This window comes from Saccharomyces mikatae (genome assembly GCF_947241705.1).
Source record: "Saccharomyces mikatae IFO 1815 strain IFO1815 genome assembly, chromosome: 10".
Taxonomy (NCBI): Eukaryota; Fungi; Ascomycota; class Saccharomycetes; order Saccharomycetales; family Saccharomycetaceae; genus Saccharomyces; species Saccharomyces mikatae.
In genome coordinates, this window is record NC_079265.1 from 38,227 (window position 1) to 56,380 (window position 18,154).

The 18,154-nt window shown below is 36.1% G+C and overlaps 7 protein-coding genes and 1 non-coding gene across 8 annotated transcripts; 2 read left to right on the forward strand and 6 right to left on the reverse strand.

Moving 5' to 3' along the window:
* Window positions 1–53: 53 nt before the first annotated feature.
* On the reverse strand, window positions 54–6,098 carry LAA1 (AP-1 complex accessory protein LAA1; the record flags this gene model as incomplete). Its single annotated transcript, XM_056223323.1, has 1 exon — window positions 54–6,098. One exon carries the CDS (start codon window positions 6,096–6,098, stop codon window positions 54–56), a length of 6,045 nt encoding a protein of 2,014 aa, XP_056077353.1.
* Window positions 6,099–6,320: 222 nt separating this feature from the next.
* Window positions 6,321–8,639, reverse strand: SMKI10G0170 (uncharacterized protein; the record flags this gene model as incomplete). Its single annotated transcript, XM_056223324.1, has 1 exon — window positions 6,321–8,639. The coding sequence occupies one exon, from the start codon at window positions 8,637–8,639 to the stop codon at window positions 6,321–6,323; it is 2,319 nt and encodes a 772-aa protein (XP_056077354.1).
* A 173-nt stretch (window positions 8,640–8,812) lies between these two features.
* Window positions 8,813–9,107, reverse strand: NCE101 (Nce101p; the record flags this gene model as incomplete). Its single annotated transcript, XM_056223325.1, has 2 exons — window positions 8,813–8,945; window positions 9,076–9,107. 2 exons carry the CDS (start codon window positions 9,105–9,107, stop codon window positions 8,813–8,815), a joined length of 165 nt encoding a protein of 54 aa, XP_056077355.1.
* Window positions 9,108–9,293: 186 nt separating this feature from the next.
* Window positions 9,294–11,810, reverse strand: RCY1 (Rcy1p; the record flags this gene model as incomplete). Its single annotated transcript, XM_056223326.1, has 1 exon — window positions 9,294–11,810. The coding sequence occupies one exon, from the start codon at window positions 11,808–11,810 to the stop codon at window positions 9,294–9,296; it is 2,517 nt and encodes an 838-aa protein (XP_056077356.1).
* A 180-nt stretch (window positions 11,811–11,990) lies between these two features.
* On the forward strand, window positions 11,991–12,833 carry PRP21 (Prp21p; the record flags this gene model as incomplete). The annotated part of the gene is made up of 1 exon (XM_056223327.1): window positions 11,991–12,833. The coding sequence occupies one exon, from the start codon at window positions 11,991–11,993 to the stop codon at window positions 12,831–12,833; it is 843 nt and encodes a 280-aa protein (XP_056077357.1).
* A 191-nt stretch (window positions 12,834–13,024) lies between these two features.
* On the forward strand, window positions 13,025–14,821 carry ECM25 (Ecm25p; the record flags this gene model as incomplete). The annotated part of the gene is made up of 1 exon (XM_056223328.1): window positions 13,025–14,821. One exon carries the CDS (start codon window positions 13,025–13,027, stop codon window positions 14,819–14,821), a length of 1,797 nt encoding a protein of 598 aa, XP_056077358.1.
* Window positions 14,822–15,080: 259 nt separating this feature from the next.
* Window positions 15,081–17,450, reverse strand: ACO2 (aconitate hydratase ACO2; the record flags this gene model as incomplete). Its single annotated transcript, XM_056223329.1, has 1 exon — window positions 15,081–17,450. The coding sequence occupies one exon, from the start codon at window positions 17,448–17,450 to the stop codon at window positions 15,081–15,083; it is 2,370 nt and encodes a 789-aa protein (XP_056077359.1).
* Window positions 17,451–17,730: 280 nt separating this feature from the next.
* Smki_10.trna1T lies at window positions 17,731–17,803 on the reverse strand. Its single transcript has one exon. It is a non-coding gene; the product is annotated as a tRNA-Thr (tRNA).
* Window positions 17,804–18,154: the final 351 nt, after the last annotated feature.

The following is an 18,154-nucleotide window of genomic DNA, read 5'->3' on the forward strand; positions in this document are numbered from 1 at the left end:
TTTTTTTCCCGATGGCCATTTTTTCGGGCATACATACACTATTCAAGTACCCTTTAGTCAAAAGATTTTAATTGAAAAGCTTCTTCGACAGACCCCAAAGATTCTGCTTTAACATATGCCTTCATTACGGAACCTACAATCGCTTTTTGTTGAGGATTTAGAATATTCGTAATAGCATCCTTGAAAGAATCTTTGTCCAACTTGGCCAAAGTCATTATGTGGCTCGCAATTTCGTCGTCCACTTTGTCCACATAGGCACTATGATATACGGAAAAGAAAGACAAACATAAAGCAATTGACAATGATGCCTTTGAATTATCTTGTTTGATAACCTCCTCCGTAAATTGAACTATTAACTTTACTTTAATATCTGCTAACGATGAAGATTCGTTTGCTTGGATATCCTGGAAAAATCCTTTTACGACTAACTTCATTAAGTACTGTAACAGTGGGTATTTAAAAACATTTGATATTATTCTTTTAAAACCTTGTAAGGCAATGGGCCGTGTAGTGGCATCATCTAATCCTTTTGAAAGGACATCTGCGCAGTCACCCAGTTCTTGGCAACTTAACTTGGTGTATCCATTAGATAGTAAAATCAAAATGGTGGCCACCTTGTTATTTAAACTCAACTTATGATAGATCACATCTTTGATTGATCCGTAAAATATTTCCAGAAGTGAAGTACTTTTCTCATCTTGGGACTCCGTAAGTGCCTTTACTAATGCTTTGAAAAGTGGAAGTATGATTGGAACTATTACTTCGCGATCATTGCACTCATAAATTTTCCCTATGATAAATAGAAGACAGGAATAAAGATCTAATTTAAACAGATTATCGAAGTTGCTAATATTCGACTCAAACGCAATAAATGTTTTCTTCAGTAAATTGATATCAGTTGGGGAGATTTTTGATTCACTATTCATTTCTTCGCTGCTTAACACATTGTACTTGATAAATGGCAACCTCTCCGATATAATCATCATCAGTAGTCGCAACAATTCATATAGTTTGTCGATATCTTGTAAAAATGTTTCTGGTGTTGAATTGCACTTTGAATAGCCAATGATCAAGTCACTGATAATATCAACGAGTATAAATTCTTCATGGCTGTCACCTGTAGAGATCAATCTATCCATAATTCCAACAACTTCAGTGATAATATCATCTTCAAATATGCTCTTTATGCAGAGGTTACTTTTCAAAACGTTGTGCAAAGCAGGTAAAACCTGCATCTTAACTGAATGATCATCAATATTCTTGACGATTGCCTCCAAGCATTGGCAAAACAAAATAAAGAGAAAATATTCCAATTCCTCACCATTGAGAGATGCCAAAAAAATGCTAACATCTGAATCAAGCGTGCATCCAAGTGCCTCTACAAAGTTTAACCAGACTGGTTCATATAATTCAATTTTTGTACTTCTTAGTTCCAAAAGGTCATCTTCTTTTGATTGATTCCTTAATTGCACTGCACAGTCATTGCCGTTATATTTTATCATCATATACTCACGTAGAGAAATTATCCATAATGGAACTAAAATGCTCCAATACTTTCTCGTGAAAGAGACAAGTGCTTCATTTGATGAGGTAATGGATCTTTGTACAATCTCAGCCCATGCGTCCAAAACGGCAAGTTCAATTTTTTTTTTCGCCTTAGGCGTAACAACGGTAGCCTCACCTATCCGTATACCGGACGTAGAATCTTTGAAGCTACCAAGAAGATCGATTAGTAATTGTGAGATTCTTCCTAATTCCTTTGGTGGCATGATATTAGATGCCAACACTTCAGCAGCAACGGTGATAGCAAAAGACATTACGGTAGGTGAGCTTCCCTTACTAAATGCAGGCATCAATGCACTAGTTATTTGCGCCTCTTGTTGCTCTAAAATCGACGATTCAGGAATCTGAGGATCCCTCATGGACGAGTAGTTCCGAAGAACAAAATTCAAAAGATGTAGTCCTGTTAGTTTCATGCCCTCATTCCTCACTGTGGACCCAAGGAATGATATTTTAATGAGATCCGCAATTTTGCTACTGAGAGCAAGAAGCAGATTATCACATTTTTCGGATTCTAAACACAACATTAATATCAAATTCAAAATAATCTGTCTACTCTTCCACTGAAGGTTTTCAGAACCAAGATCGTTGACATTCGTGTCCGCTAACTGGTTCACATTCGCTATAGATTCCTCTTCTTCGCCTTTTATTTCTTTTTCTGAAGATTTTTTTAGACCGTTTAGCTCTAATAAAACTGACACATCTCTGTAATAGCTTTGGAACAGTCTTCCTAAACTCATATGGAAAATTGAGTATAATTTATCAAACCAATGTTTGTCTTTTCTGAGAGTATGCAGAATCCATTCAGTAAAGTAATCCTGAACCGAGCGGGAACTGGGGAAAAGGGCTAGATACCTCCAGCTCAGATTTTCCATTTCTTTCATAAAAAAATCTTCCATCTGTAATCTGTACAACAACGTGAATAAGTCAAAGTTTTCAAAAGCACTTTTCAAACTTGAAGTGCGCGAAATAAGTTCATTTGACCCCGTAAACGTAGTATCAAAATATGATGACCCTATTCCTGTGACAATTGAGCTTTTAATTATACTCTTAGAAGAAGATATAAAGATTCTGTAGTTCAAAATATTTTTCATTTTAAAAGCAGCTAAGTTTTCAAACATTTTGATGCTGGATATGCTGTTGAGAATATTATTGGAAATTAACAAAGAGAGAGTTATATTCCTGAATGAATCAAGAACCTTAGCATTAAGTTCGAGAAAATTCGGCCCCACAGTTTCCGTCAATGTCCTTGAAATTTCACCAATTGCTACGTGAGAATTGAACTCCCTATTATAGTTACAACGAAGAGTGGAGTGTCCATAGACACCATACTTATCGTTCATTAACAATTCTTCCATGGAGCTTAATAGCGCAGCTGCTGTTTTCAAATCAATCACTAAGTGCTTTTCAAGGAGAACATGCATTGCCTTTAATGACCATGAATGAACAACCGGATGGGGATCCTTCATCAATGCAAAAATGACGTCAAAGGATGCTTCAAAGTTAGCATATTGTGAGTTATATTTGAAGATTGTGGCCAGTGAAAGGACATGAAACATCCGCAAGTATGGTTCATCCATATCGGCGACATTCTTAATGAAAATTCTTGACTGCTCTGCAAGGAACCTTTGTTTTTCCTCATCGTTAAATGTTCTTGCGATAGCGGCTGTAACTAATCCTACACAGTCTGCCTTGATCTTTGTCAAAAAAGTGTCATTAAAAAACTGAACCTTTTTTATCGATTCAATAATTAATTGCCCTACTGAATAGTCCAACTCTAAATTTTTCTCTTGCATTATGCGTAGGGCACTATGCAGAGCACTAAAAACGTTGGCAGCAATTGCCACACTTCTTAATGGCGTAGTCATCTTAGAAAACATAGATAAATTCAAAGTTTCCATTACCGAGTACTGTATTTTACTATTCAGAAAGGGGAATACAGATGAAAAAAGCTCCATGGAAGAGTCAATCAGAGATGTAGTTACTTGAGGTGCATAACAATCGATTTTTGAATAAGACCCAGATCCATATAGAAGAATTAATGAATCCAATGATAAAATAGGAGAAATCGGCTTTGTCACTTCTAGCTCAAAAGCATTGTACCAATTATAATTCTTGGATGGCCAACTTCCACTTATTGGTTCATTGAATCTATAAGTAGTGGACATCGATAAATTCGCAATACATTCCCCAGTTATCTTGCTTGAGAGGCCATATGCAAACCCGTTGTTTTGACGGAGTAAAGTATTAATTGACGATTCTAACACCGCATCATTTTCAATGTCGTCCTTTTTACCTACTTTTCTGTTACGGATATCTTTTAGGCTGCTCAGAATGGAAGTGCTCGAATCTGTATAAAGATTTGGATCTGAAAAGTTCTTTACGATTAATATTAGTAAAGAACTATTAAAATCGCTATTTATGTATTTTTCCAGCTTGAGGTAAACTTGTAAAATTCTGTTCTCATTATGCAATAATGCATTATCAATGTTTTTTGATTTCAAATCAATAGAATGGTTGAAATTGGAGCACTTAGTCAATAAATACGATACTTGCTTGGCCATGTCTTTATCAATTTGCGTATTACTTAAATACGTCAATAAACAGGTCAAAGCATGGTTTCGGATCTCTAGATTTTTGTACAGTTCATCTTCGTCGTGGTATGTGTAAGTATGCGTTAATAGGACTTTCCAGAAAAGAAATAATTGAGGAATCTGTAGTTTTAAATACTGTTCATCTTTGTAATTCATCAGTCCTATTAATAATATCCAGCACAAAAGACCTTTGAAGTATAAGTTAGAAGAGGTGGACGTAGTATTATTTTTAATGAATGATGTGGAAAAAACTGTAATTCTCATGATTAAATCATAGGAAATATAGTCACTCTCAGCATCTTTAATTAGGTTCGCTATAATAAAAGCATGCCCATGATTTTTATAAAAAACAAATTTATCTGTGGATTTAAAATCGGAAGACAAAGCATGTAGAGAGTTTTCAATGGTTTCCGAAAGATATTCTGGACAATTATTCAAGAAAGTCTTCAAAATCTCCACTGTGTGAACACGTATTGTGAAGATTTCACACGTGGCTAATTCAACTAATTTATCTCTAATTTCCTTAACAGTACGTTCTTCGGTGGCAAACGTAGAACTTAAATCCTCTATTAAAAAATGCGTCAAGTCAAGTTGTAATAATGTAGTCCACTGTGTTTCGGGCTTAGCATCGATACTATACTTTATACAGTTAGCTGAATCATCTTTAGAAGAGCCTTGATAAGACCCTGAACAACCTAGAAGATGATACAACACTTGGGTTTTTGAAGTGTCACTCAAATGGGGAAGTATTATCTTATGCATTTGTTGGAAGTATCTCAAGTATCTTGATAATGTATTCATGCTTCTATTATTCACTTCATAGTTACTGAAGACGCGGCTTAAAGATAGTACTATATCTAAATAGTTGGAGTTACTCAAGAAAGCATCGTCAGCTAATAAATTCAAGTTAATTAAATGGATAATAGATTCAAAGCAACCACTTTCCACATCTCGCGTACCGCAGTTTAGGAAGATTCTAACATAAATAGACCATATTTCTTGTAAGGTGATAATTTTTTTTGAAAAGTAATAATCAAATAAAACCTCAGCTAATGTCTTTGCAGTGAAGATACGAGTTGTATCATTCGCAAAACCATAAACACCTATCTCACCTTCCGTAAATCGAGAATATATCGTTTCCAAAATATCATGGGAATGTTCTCGAATAAAAGCAGTTTGTTTGAAGTGGGCAGTCCAACATTCTATTAGTACAGATACAAAATTAACCGAGAAATCTTTCTCATCAGTAGAAATGCTGTCGAAGACGGCTTTGGATAATTTCGAAAATTTGGTATATGTGGTCGAATCCAAAATTTTATCGTCATTGTTAGAATTCCTCAGAATCGCATTAAAAAGTTGAAGAAGGGTTGTCATGAAGGTAGCATGGTGATACTTGTTTTTTTCCATAATTTTTTTCAGGTTTTTGAAAATTACGTTGAATAGCAACGGAACTAAAGAAGAAATGTTACCACCAAAATTCTCGAATAATTGGACAAGTACGGTACATGCAATATCCTTTGCTGGTGTATATACGTACTTTTTCTTTCTAGTGGCTGATTTCTTCTTTTTTTTCTTGTAATTAGGGTCGTTTTCCCCATCATCAATCGAGACATCTTCTTCGCACAACACATTAGTTAAAAATGCAGCAGAATCAAAAACTACACCAGAGTATTCGTCCTTTAAGCGCCATATGGACATCGTATAGAGTTGAGACAAACTGATAAACACTGAATGGAGCTCCAAATCATTTGTATTTTCGAGTGCAGTGGTATATCTTATAAACTCATCTAATTGAGCGTGTATGTTTTTTACCTCCTGTAATTCAGTCTCACTAGTGTCCTTTATAGATATGAGCTTTTCTAATTTGGTGGTTATCCAAGATAACAAATCGTGCCCATTCTCGGATGAAGTTTCTATTACTTTTTTGAGGGATTGGTTTGCCATTTTCGTGGCCTACACCTTTTTGTCTTTCTAGCTCTCCTCAAACCAAATGAGCAATCAATTCAATCAAGTAATAACAAATGATTGCTTCATTGTAGCGATGAAAAAAATACCACATGAAACATCGCTATGTGGTGTCTGGAAGTATGCATAGCGATAATACAAAAAATAAAAGTAAGAAGTATTCGTTTATTACAGCTATGAAGAAGTCTTATATTTAGAAGATCAGCTGGCTGTTGGATCAGATCCATATCCCGATGCGAATGCTTGATTGCTGGCAACATATTCTTGACCAATTAGTGCGGAAAAATCTATGACATCAGGTAACGCTCTATTGATGGAGTAGTCAAACTCTTCAAATTCTGCTAAAAGTCTATCCAAGTATTCTTCTTGTGCAGTGCTTGCCGTATGAGCTTCACTGTTAGAACGCTGAAAATTCAGATGAGTTTCCCCTTGTGGGAGGTTTAGAATCGAACGAAGACTCGTGACGGGAGATTGATGTTGCTGCAGCTGCTGCCTATGCTGTAACTCTCCTTGGCATTTTGTAAAACTATTGTTGGGTTGCAATTGGGATGTTAAGGTCCCACTACTTTCTTGTCGTTGTAATTTGACCATGTTTGAAAGTTGCTCAGATAAAACGGCAGTCTTTTCATTGAATTCTTTAAATAATTGGTTCAAAACTTCAAAAGTACGTTTACTTGCATTCGAGGCTCCTCTCAAAAGCGATAGTATTTCACTACCCAGCTGGGTGGCATTATATATGTCTGAATCAACCTTACCATTTCTTATTAAACCCCTTTCGGTTTGGTAGACATAAAATTTGAGGCATGCAACACTGAAAAATATTGTATGAATGGAAAACCAATAGCTACCACTCAAGAGATTTTGCGTAATCATGTCATAAGATAACTGAATTACTTTTTTGGCTACTTCGATGCAGTTTTCAGCCATATGGATTTGAAATTGAAATTCAGGAACATCTAATGGGTTTATGGAAATATAGTGGTAAAAGGGTTTGTAGAGCACAATTTTGGATAAAAGAAAGTCCAGATATAATAATTTTTTTGGTTTGCTGTATGAAGAATTTCTATCATTTGTACAAATACTTAGCGGCGGTTGTGGCTGATGATAGCGTATTGTATCAACCTTCAGAGTATCAGGAAGTTGAGTATACCAATCATCTAATTGATCATTCAATGATACAATCTGTAACCTTGAATCCTCTTCTAATGGCTTTCTTCTCAAAGAGTACATCAATTTGTAAATCCGAGACATAATTAAGATAAGTTTTGTATGTTTATTGTTCATCCCACAAGAACTTATCGTCCGCCAATCTTGAAATTTTATGCCCGTAGTAGAAATATTCTCATCATCAACATCCAGAGGGAACTCTTGATCGATATCAGATTCATCGATACCGCTAGGGAAACCAAGAATACAATTCATGTACAAATCAAGTTTATACACAGACCAGAAGAGTCTTTTCTTCGTCTCATCCTCAATCGGAGTAGGACCCACTATGGAAGATTTTCTATGCAAACCGTCCTTCAATGCAGCACGAAGAGCAATACCAATGAACGAATAGCAAGCCTTCAAATTTGCTGAACATTGCAAAAATATTGTCATCATAAATATAGCTTGAATGGAATATATGTCAGTAATGTTAGAAAAATCCAAAGATTTCTTGGCTTCTAAAAAGTATCTGTAGCCTTCATCCGTGTAAAATTCCCTAGTTGCTCTACTATCTTTGCTCAGATCTTCTTTAGAGAAAAGGGCGCCAACTGCTAAAACAGAATAAATCAAAGGTTGCGTTTTTACCTGTTCTGGAGTATATTTTTTCCCAAGTTTTTCTGCTTCATATATCGAGTCTAGAATTGAAATGATGGTAGGTCTATGGTAAAATCTGAATAGCACGCAGGCACAGTCCCAGGTCTTTTGGATAAATTTCAGGGCAATCTCTCTGGGTGGTAGCGGAACGCTTGTTTTCATATGCCAGGGTGCATCCTTCGGTAAACTCTGACGTATTACATGGTTAACATTCAATTGCCCTTGAAGCAGATAGGTCTTAATAGTATCTAAAAAAAATTGGTTGTTAAAGGAAGGAGAAGTGACTATTTGATGAAGTATCTCCGGCGGAAATATCGTTTCCACAATATTCTTGTAATTAATGGTACATGTAGAGCTCCTTTTATCTTCACCCTCTTGATGAGGAATTGACTGTGGATACGAGGAGCTATCATCGCTTACTTCCCTATCAAAAACTGATGAATTTCGTGGAGGCCGATCATATTTGCACTCGAAACTATTATTCTGACAAAGCCTACATGGCGTCTGTCCACTGCACCGTACTTTTCTCTTTCTGCAAGCCACACAAGCTCGATGGGCTCTCCCCCTCGTTGGCTTGAGTTCATTAGTACCAGCATCCCTCGATAGAACTAATATCTTTGACTTTTTACCTTTAAATTTCTTCATTGCACATGAACTTGACTTCTCAGATCCTTTTAAAGTCATGTATTGAATAAAATTTTCTTTATTTATACTCATAGGTGCTATTCTCAAACTGAGACAATCAAGGAAAACCACACTATATAAAAATATTGTGGATATGGCAAAATAGGGTTTACAAAATAAACACGTATAAAGGCTACTCTCGGTGCTTATAATCAACCAACGATGCTTACGTGTTGATAGTAATTTATATAATCGTATACACTAGACTATCGTTTGTGGGCGTCCCACCGTTTCTTCATGAGTTCGTGTAAATGATGACCTTGTGGACGTCCCATCTTTCTTTCGTACACATAGTAGCTGATACAGCCTACCATAACTGCCAAGAATGGATCAGAAAACCTAAAGAAATTATCTGCCTGGGAAAGATCGCATCAATCTGCTTGATGATATCTCTCCGAAATGGTAAATCTTGGCGTTAGTACTAGACTTAAGAGAGATAAAAGCATACAATATACAGGAATGAACATACTTTCCTAGTAGAAATGGAGCGTGTTGAACCATAATATTGATGATCCTTGGGTGGTATATTCTCCTTGCTTATAATATGAGTTAACACTTGTTCCCCTTGTCTCTGTGTGGCTAACAGAGAAAAATAGAGTACGCGTTAACTTTTATTAATGTATGAACAGCCTTTATCCCCGTTCCTCATAGATATATATAAAACTATAAACGACAAATGAGTAAATATTACATAATGCAGCAATCACGTATTCCTAGACCGTACATGACCTTCTCAACGTCCTTTCGTACACGAACCCAATCACTTCTCCTTTGAACAAACTCGTAAATTTCTTCCTGCGTAAAAATGCCATTGAACTTTCCAAGATCAGAAATAAGCTTTCCTAACTCTTTCGAGTCCTTGCTCGAAATAATGTATAGTTGACCGATAGACTTAAGCCCAACAAAGTAGGGAACAACGTTTTTTTGTTTCAGTTTATTAGCAATAAAATCATAAAAGTAGTTTAGATCGCAGATTAACCAAATGGCGCCCTCCGTAGATATGAAGCTTTTTTTTAGATGTTTTACGATTTCATTAAAGAATCTTTCACCAATTTCTTGCTGATATACGTCAATAGTGCCCTTGTCAGTAGCGCCAGTCAAAAGAAAACAATGGTTGGAAAGTAATTCAACTACCCTGACAGCACATTTGGTTGGTTTTATATCCCTTATCGGAGAGTTTATAGAAGGTAACGATGGGTTATAGTCATCAGGCAACTGCATAGTCTTGAAAACAAATGAAACTTCATCCATTAGTTTGTTTATACCAATATTCAAACCTTCAGCAACAAAATCATCGATTGAAGTCTCAAAGTTTTTTTTTAACTGAATAACGTCATTAAGAAAATCTTTGTTTTTATCAATAATTTTCTTAGGAATTAGCTCGTTTTTGTAAAAAATAGAAATCATTTGTAATATGATATCGCCTATATTAATTAATTCAGTAAACTGTACTAAAGGTTCAACCTGAGTATTGGCTGGAGAAAGTGAGTCGAACTTTATTTCTATTTGTTCTATTTCGTTAGGATTGTATTTCTGTAGTAGCGTGATCGCCTTTTCAAACGCAGGTTTAACGTGATTCGTATTCAATTGAGTAATCAAGATTTTAAAGATCTCTTGACAGCGCAATTTGATCAACGGTAGCAAGCTTTCAATCGTATGGAATTTATAGATTTCATCCGTCTTTTCGCTTGTTTCGTGTAAAATTTTGTAACATAAATCAAGACTTATCAACGATTTAATATTTTGCAGATTATTGGATATTAGATTTAAGTTGTAAGCTATCTGCAGTTGTTGCTTTAATTTTTGATTTTCATTATTAGAAAATTTGAAGATCTTGGTAAAGGAACTAAGAAAATCTAATTTATCGTCAGAAATATTAGTAGAATGACCTAATTGAGAAATTGATTTTCCTTTTGGGTCTGTATCTGGGGCATTAATGGAAATTTCAGCTACTGTTGACTGGTTATTTGATGAGACTGTGTTATCTGTGCTCGTAGCATCCGTCTGACCTTTCAAGGAATTGTATAGTTTCTCATTCTGTTCTCGTTCCTTGTTTTGAACTTGAATATCGTAATTAGCTAATTGTGAACAGATCAGCGATTCAAAAACTCTAGTGGTTTGGTTCATATAGTTAACAACAAAGGGCTCAAGGTATAGGTTCAAAAGATCGTGAACAACTTTATGGAAAGTTGGGCCCGCGTTTACTGAGTTATTCAGTTCGGTATCAAACTTTTTTATGAATGTGAAGTAAAGTTCTGGTACACATTCATAATTTGCTTTACAGTCCTTACCATTTGCTTTTAAAAATTCGCTATAACTCAATAAAATATTGTTTAAAATGTCTAATAGAACATCTTGAATAAAAGACTCGATGAATTGTAATATGACAGGAAATTCGTCTTTGAATAAAATATCCGCTAATTTGATCTTTTCGTTCATAAAATCCCTTAATTGATTGAAATACTCATCCAAATTTTTAGAATTGAAAACCACCGCTTTCCCACTACTTTCATTTGTTTGCTCCTCCCAAAATAATCTGTCCTTGGAAGGAATAATCGTTAAAGTAGGAGGTAAATCAGCCTTTGACTTGAAAAATTCGATAGCGTTACTCTCTTCATTGGATGTTAGTAAAATCTTCATAAAACGGGCTACCGCAGCTAAATTGTTGGACTGATAGTTCAGTTCAGTCTCTTTTAGAACAGAGTTGATGAAAATTTCCCTAAGAATGTTAAAATTAGTGTCGATCCTACTAAATGTTTCCATATCATTTTTATTCGAAAAATTGTAGCGTTTAATAGAATTCAGAATTCTTGTTTGCTTCAAGGGATCGTCGGAATATGAAGCTGGGAAGAAATTTGCTAGATTGTTGTTATATAGTTTTCTAGCATATGAGCTGTAACAACGATAAAATTTCTTGAAGATTCTTTTAGATTCTTGAGAAGTGAAAGACTTGTATACTTCGAATATGCAGAGAGGACTGTCGTCATCGTTTTCATTCAACAAATTAACATCTTTTGTTTCATTTGAATACACCCTTTTAAGGCCCATCCTTGTCAATTTCAGCGACCAATAATTTGAATCATTCTTGCCGTTAATAATGGTATAAACCTGTTTATTTACCTGTTGAAAACTCAAATAATCTGCGATGGACAAAAATGAGGCAATGTTAGTGACAATCTCGGGAACTTTCAGTATATTATCCATTGTATCACTCTTTTAAACCCTTTTTTTAGTCTTTCCATTGTTCCCTTGTTGGCCATTTTTGGTAGAGTAAGAGCTTTCATTCAATGAAATATTTCGGCAACAAAGAAAGTGTCAAAACAGGTAATCACGACAAGATAAAAGGAAGACAAAAAATAATAGCAGCAATTTAGAGAGCAGGCAATGGAACCACAAGATCCGCAGCTGAAGGAGGACATCAGAACCACGGTAAGTTACATAAAGCAACATGGTGTTGATTTTGAGAATAAACTACTAGAAGATGAGAAATTCTCATTCATTAAGAGAGATGACCCCTTTCATGAATACTATGTTAAAATCTTGAACGAAGCAACAACTGATATCAGCAATAAGGACGATGTGGGGAAAAAAGATCGGGAGATAGTGAAACCACAAGATTTTTTGTTCTCCCAGTATGATACTGGAATATCCCGAAAAGATATGGAAATAATCAAGCTGACAGCACGTTACTATGCCAAAGGTGGAAACATTCTTGAACACATAGCTTCAAAGTATGGTAAGGACAGATTAAGCTTTGTAAACAGTTCACATCCGTTACATAAGACTTTTGCTGATTTCGTCGCTCAATACAAGCAGATAAATTCCTTTAATGGTCAAGAATTAAAAAAAAGCAAAAGGGATATCGTTGATGAGTGTTTTACTAGAGCACAGTATTTGGAATTTGCCGAAGATCAAGATCAAGAGTACGATAAACTCGTGGAATTATGTAAAATACAATTTGCGGCTATCCCATGGGATAAATTTACCCAAGTGGCAAAATTCTCTATTCCTGAGGACACAAATGATTTACCAGATGCTCTAGATTTATCGCAGATGAGGCTGCGAAGGGTACAACCTGATATTACGATATTTGACAATATTGGGCCTGCAAAAGAAGAAGAAAGGCATTCACCTGACCAAGCCAAGCCAAAAGGAGGGATTTCTAAGGGTAAAAAACGTAAGATAAGAGCAGCTGGAGAGACCAGACTAAAGAAAGGCAAGATATAACACTCAAACAATTTGAAGCTAGGTAGAAGTATGTAAACGTTGAAAGTACATCATAATAAAATACATGTATCACCATTCACGGAATATTTTGGCGTTTTTTTTCATGTTGACGTTATTTGTATATAGAAAATGAAATTCTCGAGGATATGCCCTATTGAAAAACACCATTGGCAGCGTGAAGAAAGGCCAGAATGATTGATATCAACGTCAATAACATATTTTTCAAATCTTACTCGGTTGATCCTAACTCTGGTCACGCAATCTACGTCTTTGACTCGACTTATTTGCCAGCACCTGATGAAATTGGCGATAAGCAGGTTTACGATTTACTCATCAATGCCCTCATGGATAGACTGGTGATGAAACTGCCACAGGCACCATATTCGCTGGTGATTTTTTCATCTGGGTTTTCCCAACGCAAAATAAGTTGGGTTTACGGTATAAAGATGTTTGCCAAGTTGCCTAAAGAAACTAAGTTTTATTTACAAAAGATTTTTATTGTTCATGAGTCATTCTTTGTTCGCTCAGTTTACCAGGTAGTTTCAAATGCCATGAATTTTAATTTTCTGGACTCAAAAGATAGTCAGCACGACTTTCCAAGTTTAGTTCATGTCTTGGATTTGACTTCTTTATCCGAGCTAATAGATATTACGCGACTCAGAATATCTTTGAACGTGTACCTGTATGATTACCAGATACGTGAACATATAGACGTCCCAGATGAATATTATGATCGATTGACGCCTCTAGCGATTAGACAATATAGACAGCTGGTATTTGATAAAATCTTCAAAAAATTGCAAAACGATGCTTTGCTGTGTGAATTAATTTTTCAGAAGCCCGGAAACTATAAAAAGGTCAATATATTTTTGGACATTATCAAGAGAAACAACTACATCGACTTATCTCAATGGGACATTTATTCGTTGGCCTCCGTGTGGTTGAATTATTTCATCAAAAATAAAGCTAAGCCTTTAATCCCAATTGAATTAATTCCTTTACCAATCGTCGATGACCTGAAGTTCACAAGTGAAACATTCCACAAAATTATCAAATTCAATCAATATCAGGACCTTTTCATGGTTATATTCCCTTTCTTCAATAGGATCATAGCACATGGGGAAGCGACGAGACACGATTCAAGGACTTTGAGTAAAGCTTTAACTCCTGCGCTATGTAAAGAAAAACTTTCTATAATGACCAATGATCGTTTGGCCATTGGGTCAAGATTCATCAAAAACTTGTTGGACTTTTACCCTGAAATTATAAAGGGAACATCACCATTGTCATCCGTATCATCGTCTTCCACCATCCCTGTATTACCTAAGCCAAGGAAATCATCACCAACCAGATATAGTGAATTAGGCTGCTTAACCTTTCCTAGAAGTAGAAGTCCTAGCCCACAAAGGTCTTTTACATCACCAACGTACACACCTGTCACATTACAGGACACCCCAGTTTTGAAACCTAAAACATTAAATAGAAATGTTTCGTCGCCATTATGTAACACTAAACCTTCACCTCCAACTAAGGTACTTCCGCGACCACAACTGTCACTAACACCCCGCTCTAATACAAATTTGACGTTGGCTTCCTCTTCTACAGACACGTTATCCTCGTCAACCAAAACACCATCAGCTGACTCACTTCCATTGAGTAGCAGCAGTACTGACCTAACAATCTCAGACACCATTAAAGAAATGGTTAAAGATGAGCCGGTAAAGGATAAAAGCTCTGTGGAAACTGATATATTCGTACAACAGTTTGAAAGTTTAACTCTTGTTCAAAACGCGAAGATCAAGATATTCGATAAAGAATTATTGGAAAAGAAGAAGAAAAATGAAACTACCTCGAAGACAGCAGATAAATTTTCTCAAAAGGGATATTCGGACATTAAAGCAAGCAACAAGGTTAGCAGGCTAGCTGCACTGTACGAGGAACGTTTACAAGGTTTACAAGTAATGAATGAAATGAAACGAAATTGGTAACTTACATAAATGTATTTTTTTTTAACACATAATTATTGCATATACGACAACTGATACCCCCCACCTCTCTCGATAAGTCGTAGTGCTAGCAGTAGAGACTTTCGTGTATAATGTATTATATTGAACTATATTATGTTCTAAATAATAAATAAATAAATAAGTTATTTGCATCGTCAATATGCACAGTCTATAGAATTGTGTGAACTAGTCTACGACTACTAAAGCTAGTTCATAATTTTGGCCAATATCTGATAAGCACTTATTCGCTTCTTCGTATATTACCAATATAGTTAATTGCTGAACCAGCTTTGAAGAAATCGATCTGATCTTTGGACATGGTATGTTTTGCCTTGATGATGAACGAGTCACCATTTGGTTTAGTAATTTTGATGTCAATTTCACCACCGTTGTTACCATCTTTGGCAATCATGTCAACTAGGTTCAACGTTTCTAAAACATCACCACTTGATATTTTATCATAGTCAGACTCTTCCGCAAAAGTCAGTGGCAGCATACCTTGTTTCTTCAAATTTGTCTCATGAATTCTTGCAAAAGACTTAACCAGAAGAATTTCACCACCAAGGAATCTTGGTGATAACGCAGCATGCTCTCTTGCAGAGCCCTCACCATAGTTGTGCTCAGCCACCACAGTCCATGGTTTACCATCAGATTTCCATTTTATCATCAAACCAGGAATATCATATTCAGTTCCGTCTAGGTCATAGGCTTTATTAACTTCACCAGTTTCTTTATTTTGTGCACCAATTAGTGTATTGTATGAAATGTTCTCTAAATGGCCCTTATATTTCAACCAGACACCTGCAGCGGAAATATGATCAGTTGTACACTTACCTTCCACTTTCAAAAGTACATTGGTCTTTAATTCTTTCCCGTTCCAAGGCTTGAATGGTTCCAATAATTGCAAACGATCAGATTCGGGGTCCACTTTAATCTCTACGCTGCTATTTGGTTTTGGGTCCGTTTCAGGATAAAACTTGTCCCTACCATGTTCAAATCCTCTCTTAGGTAATTCATCACCTTTTGGTGGCTGGAATTTGAAATTTTCTCCGTTTGGCATTTTGATTGAATCGGTTAATGGATTGAATTGAGCATCTCCAGAATAACTCATTGCAGTCACTATTTCTGGGGAAGTTAAGAAATTCATTGTGTTTCTATTACCATCGTTTCTGGCTCTGAAGTTTCTATTGAACGATGTAAAAATGGTGTTTGTTTCTTTTGATGTTTTCGAGACATCTTCTCTATTCCATTGTCCAATACAAGGACCACAAGCATTTGCCAAAACTTTGGCACCGTTCTCTTGGAAAATGTCAATGATACCATCTCTTTCCAAAGTGGCTCTGATTTGTTCTGAACCAGGAGTCACAAAGAATGGGATACGTGGTTTCAACCCAGCTTTAGAAGCTTGCTTGACTAAATCGACGACACGACTCATGTCTTGGTAAGATGAATTGGTGCATGACCCGATTAAACCGGCACTAACCTTTTGTGGCCAATTTTCTTTTAAACTCTTTTCAGCATATTGAGATATTGGTGTGGAGAAGTCAGGTGTAAATGGACCATTGACATGGGGTTCAATTGTGGATAAATCAATTTCAATAACTTTATCATATTCAGCATCTTTGTCGGCTCTTAAGAAATCGAATTTGTTCAAGGCAATATCGGCTGCTTTTGCTACCTCTGCTCTGTTAGTTGCTTCCAAATAACGCTTGTGAGCTTCTTGGTAAGGAAAGGTTGACGTTGTGGCACCAATTTCAGCACCCATATTACAGATGGTTGCCATACCTGTACAAGATAAAGTAGACACGCCTTCGCCGAAATATTCGATGATATAACCAGTACCACCTCTGACAGTCAACAAGCCAGCAAGCTTTGTGATGACGTCCTTAGGGGTGGACCATCCGCTTAGTTTTCCAGTTAACTTAACACCGAAAATTTTTGGAGCCTTTAACTCCCATGGTGTGCCTGTCAAGGCGTCAACTGCATCTGCACCACCAACACCGATAGCTATGGCTCCTAGACCGCCTGCATTAGGTGTGTGGGAATCAGTACCAAGCATCATAAGGCCTGGGGCTGAGAAATTTTCCAAAACAATTTGGTGAATGATACCGGAGCCTGGACCCCAAAACTGGATACCATATCTCTTGGCACAACTCTCCAAAAAGTCAAAAACTTCTTGGTTGGTAGCAATGGAAGAGGGCAAATCCTTGCTTTCACCATCTTTGCCTACAATTAAATGGTCACAATGTATAGATGCTGGGACAGAGGTTTGATTCAAACCAGTAGTCATGAATTGTAGAAGCGCCATTTGAGCAGAAGCATCCTGCATAGCCACACGGTCTGGGTTCAGTTTCAGGTATTTATTACCACGGATGGTAGATAGGTCAGAAGAAGTGATCGATTCTTCAGGATCACAAAGATGTGAGTATAAAATTTTCTCTGCTAGGGTCAAGGGAGCATTGTTTGTTATTTGTTTAATCTTGTCTAGGTTCGCTAAAAGTTTAGCATATGGTGGCACTTTTGTTTGAAATTGCTTAGAAACAGAAGGGAACATGTTGGCATGTGTTGCCAAATGCCTCTTAATATAAAACCTATTAGCAGAAGATAGCATTGAGTCTCTTGCAAATTGCCTAAGGAGTAGTATGCCTAAGGAAGTTCAAAAATATATAGTTTATAAGTGCTCGAATTGAATAATATCAAAGATTGAAATTGTTTCAGTTTATATACATATTTGACACCATACCATTCATTGAACAAAATCTTCACGATGTGAAAGCTTTGTAGAATTGTAGAGTTTTTTAGTATTATGAAAAAAAATTTCCAGTGGAATTTTACTTGCGATGACTCAAGAGCGAAAAAGAAACAGAAGTAAACAAAAAACAAAAGAAAAATGCTTCCAATCGGATTTGAACCGATGATCTCCACATTACTAGTGTGGCGCCTTACCAACTTGGCCATAGAAGCCGGATTTCTGAGATTTTTCACCTTGCCGACATATACATTTAAAACTCGGGAATGTTTCTCCCTCTCTTTTTAGCTTACTTGTTGTAATATGAATCAACTATCATCTACTAACTAGTATTTACGTTACTAGTATATTATCATATACGGTGTTAGAAGATGACGCTGTTGATAATTAGTAGTTTAGTAAGTTGTAATAATTAAGAATAATCGTTCATTCTTAATCTATATAAGAGAGGTATATAAAACACACGCTGATTGGGTGTATTAAACCAAAAGGTTCAGACATAAATCAGAGTGTTGATGATAAGAATTTAGTGTTAACTCATCTTCTTATATACTAAGTTCTGGACA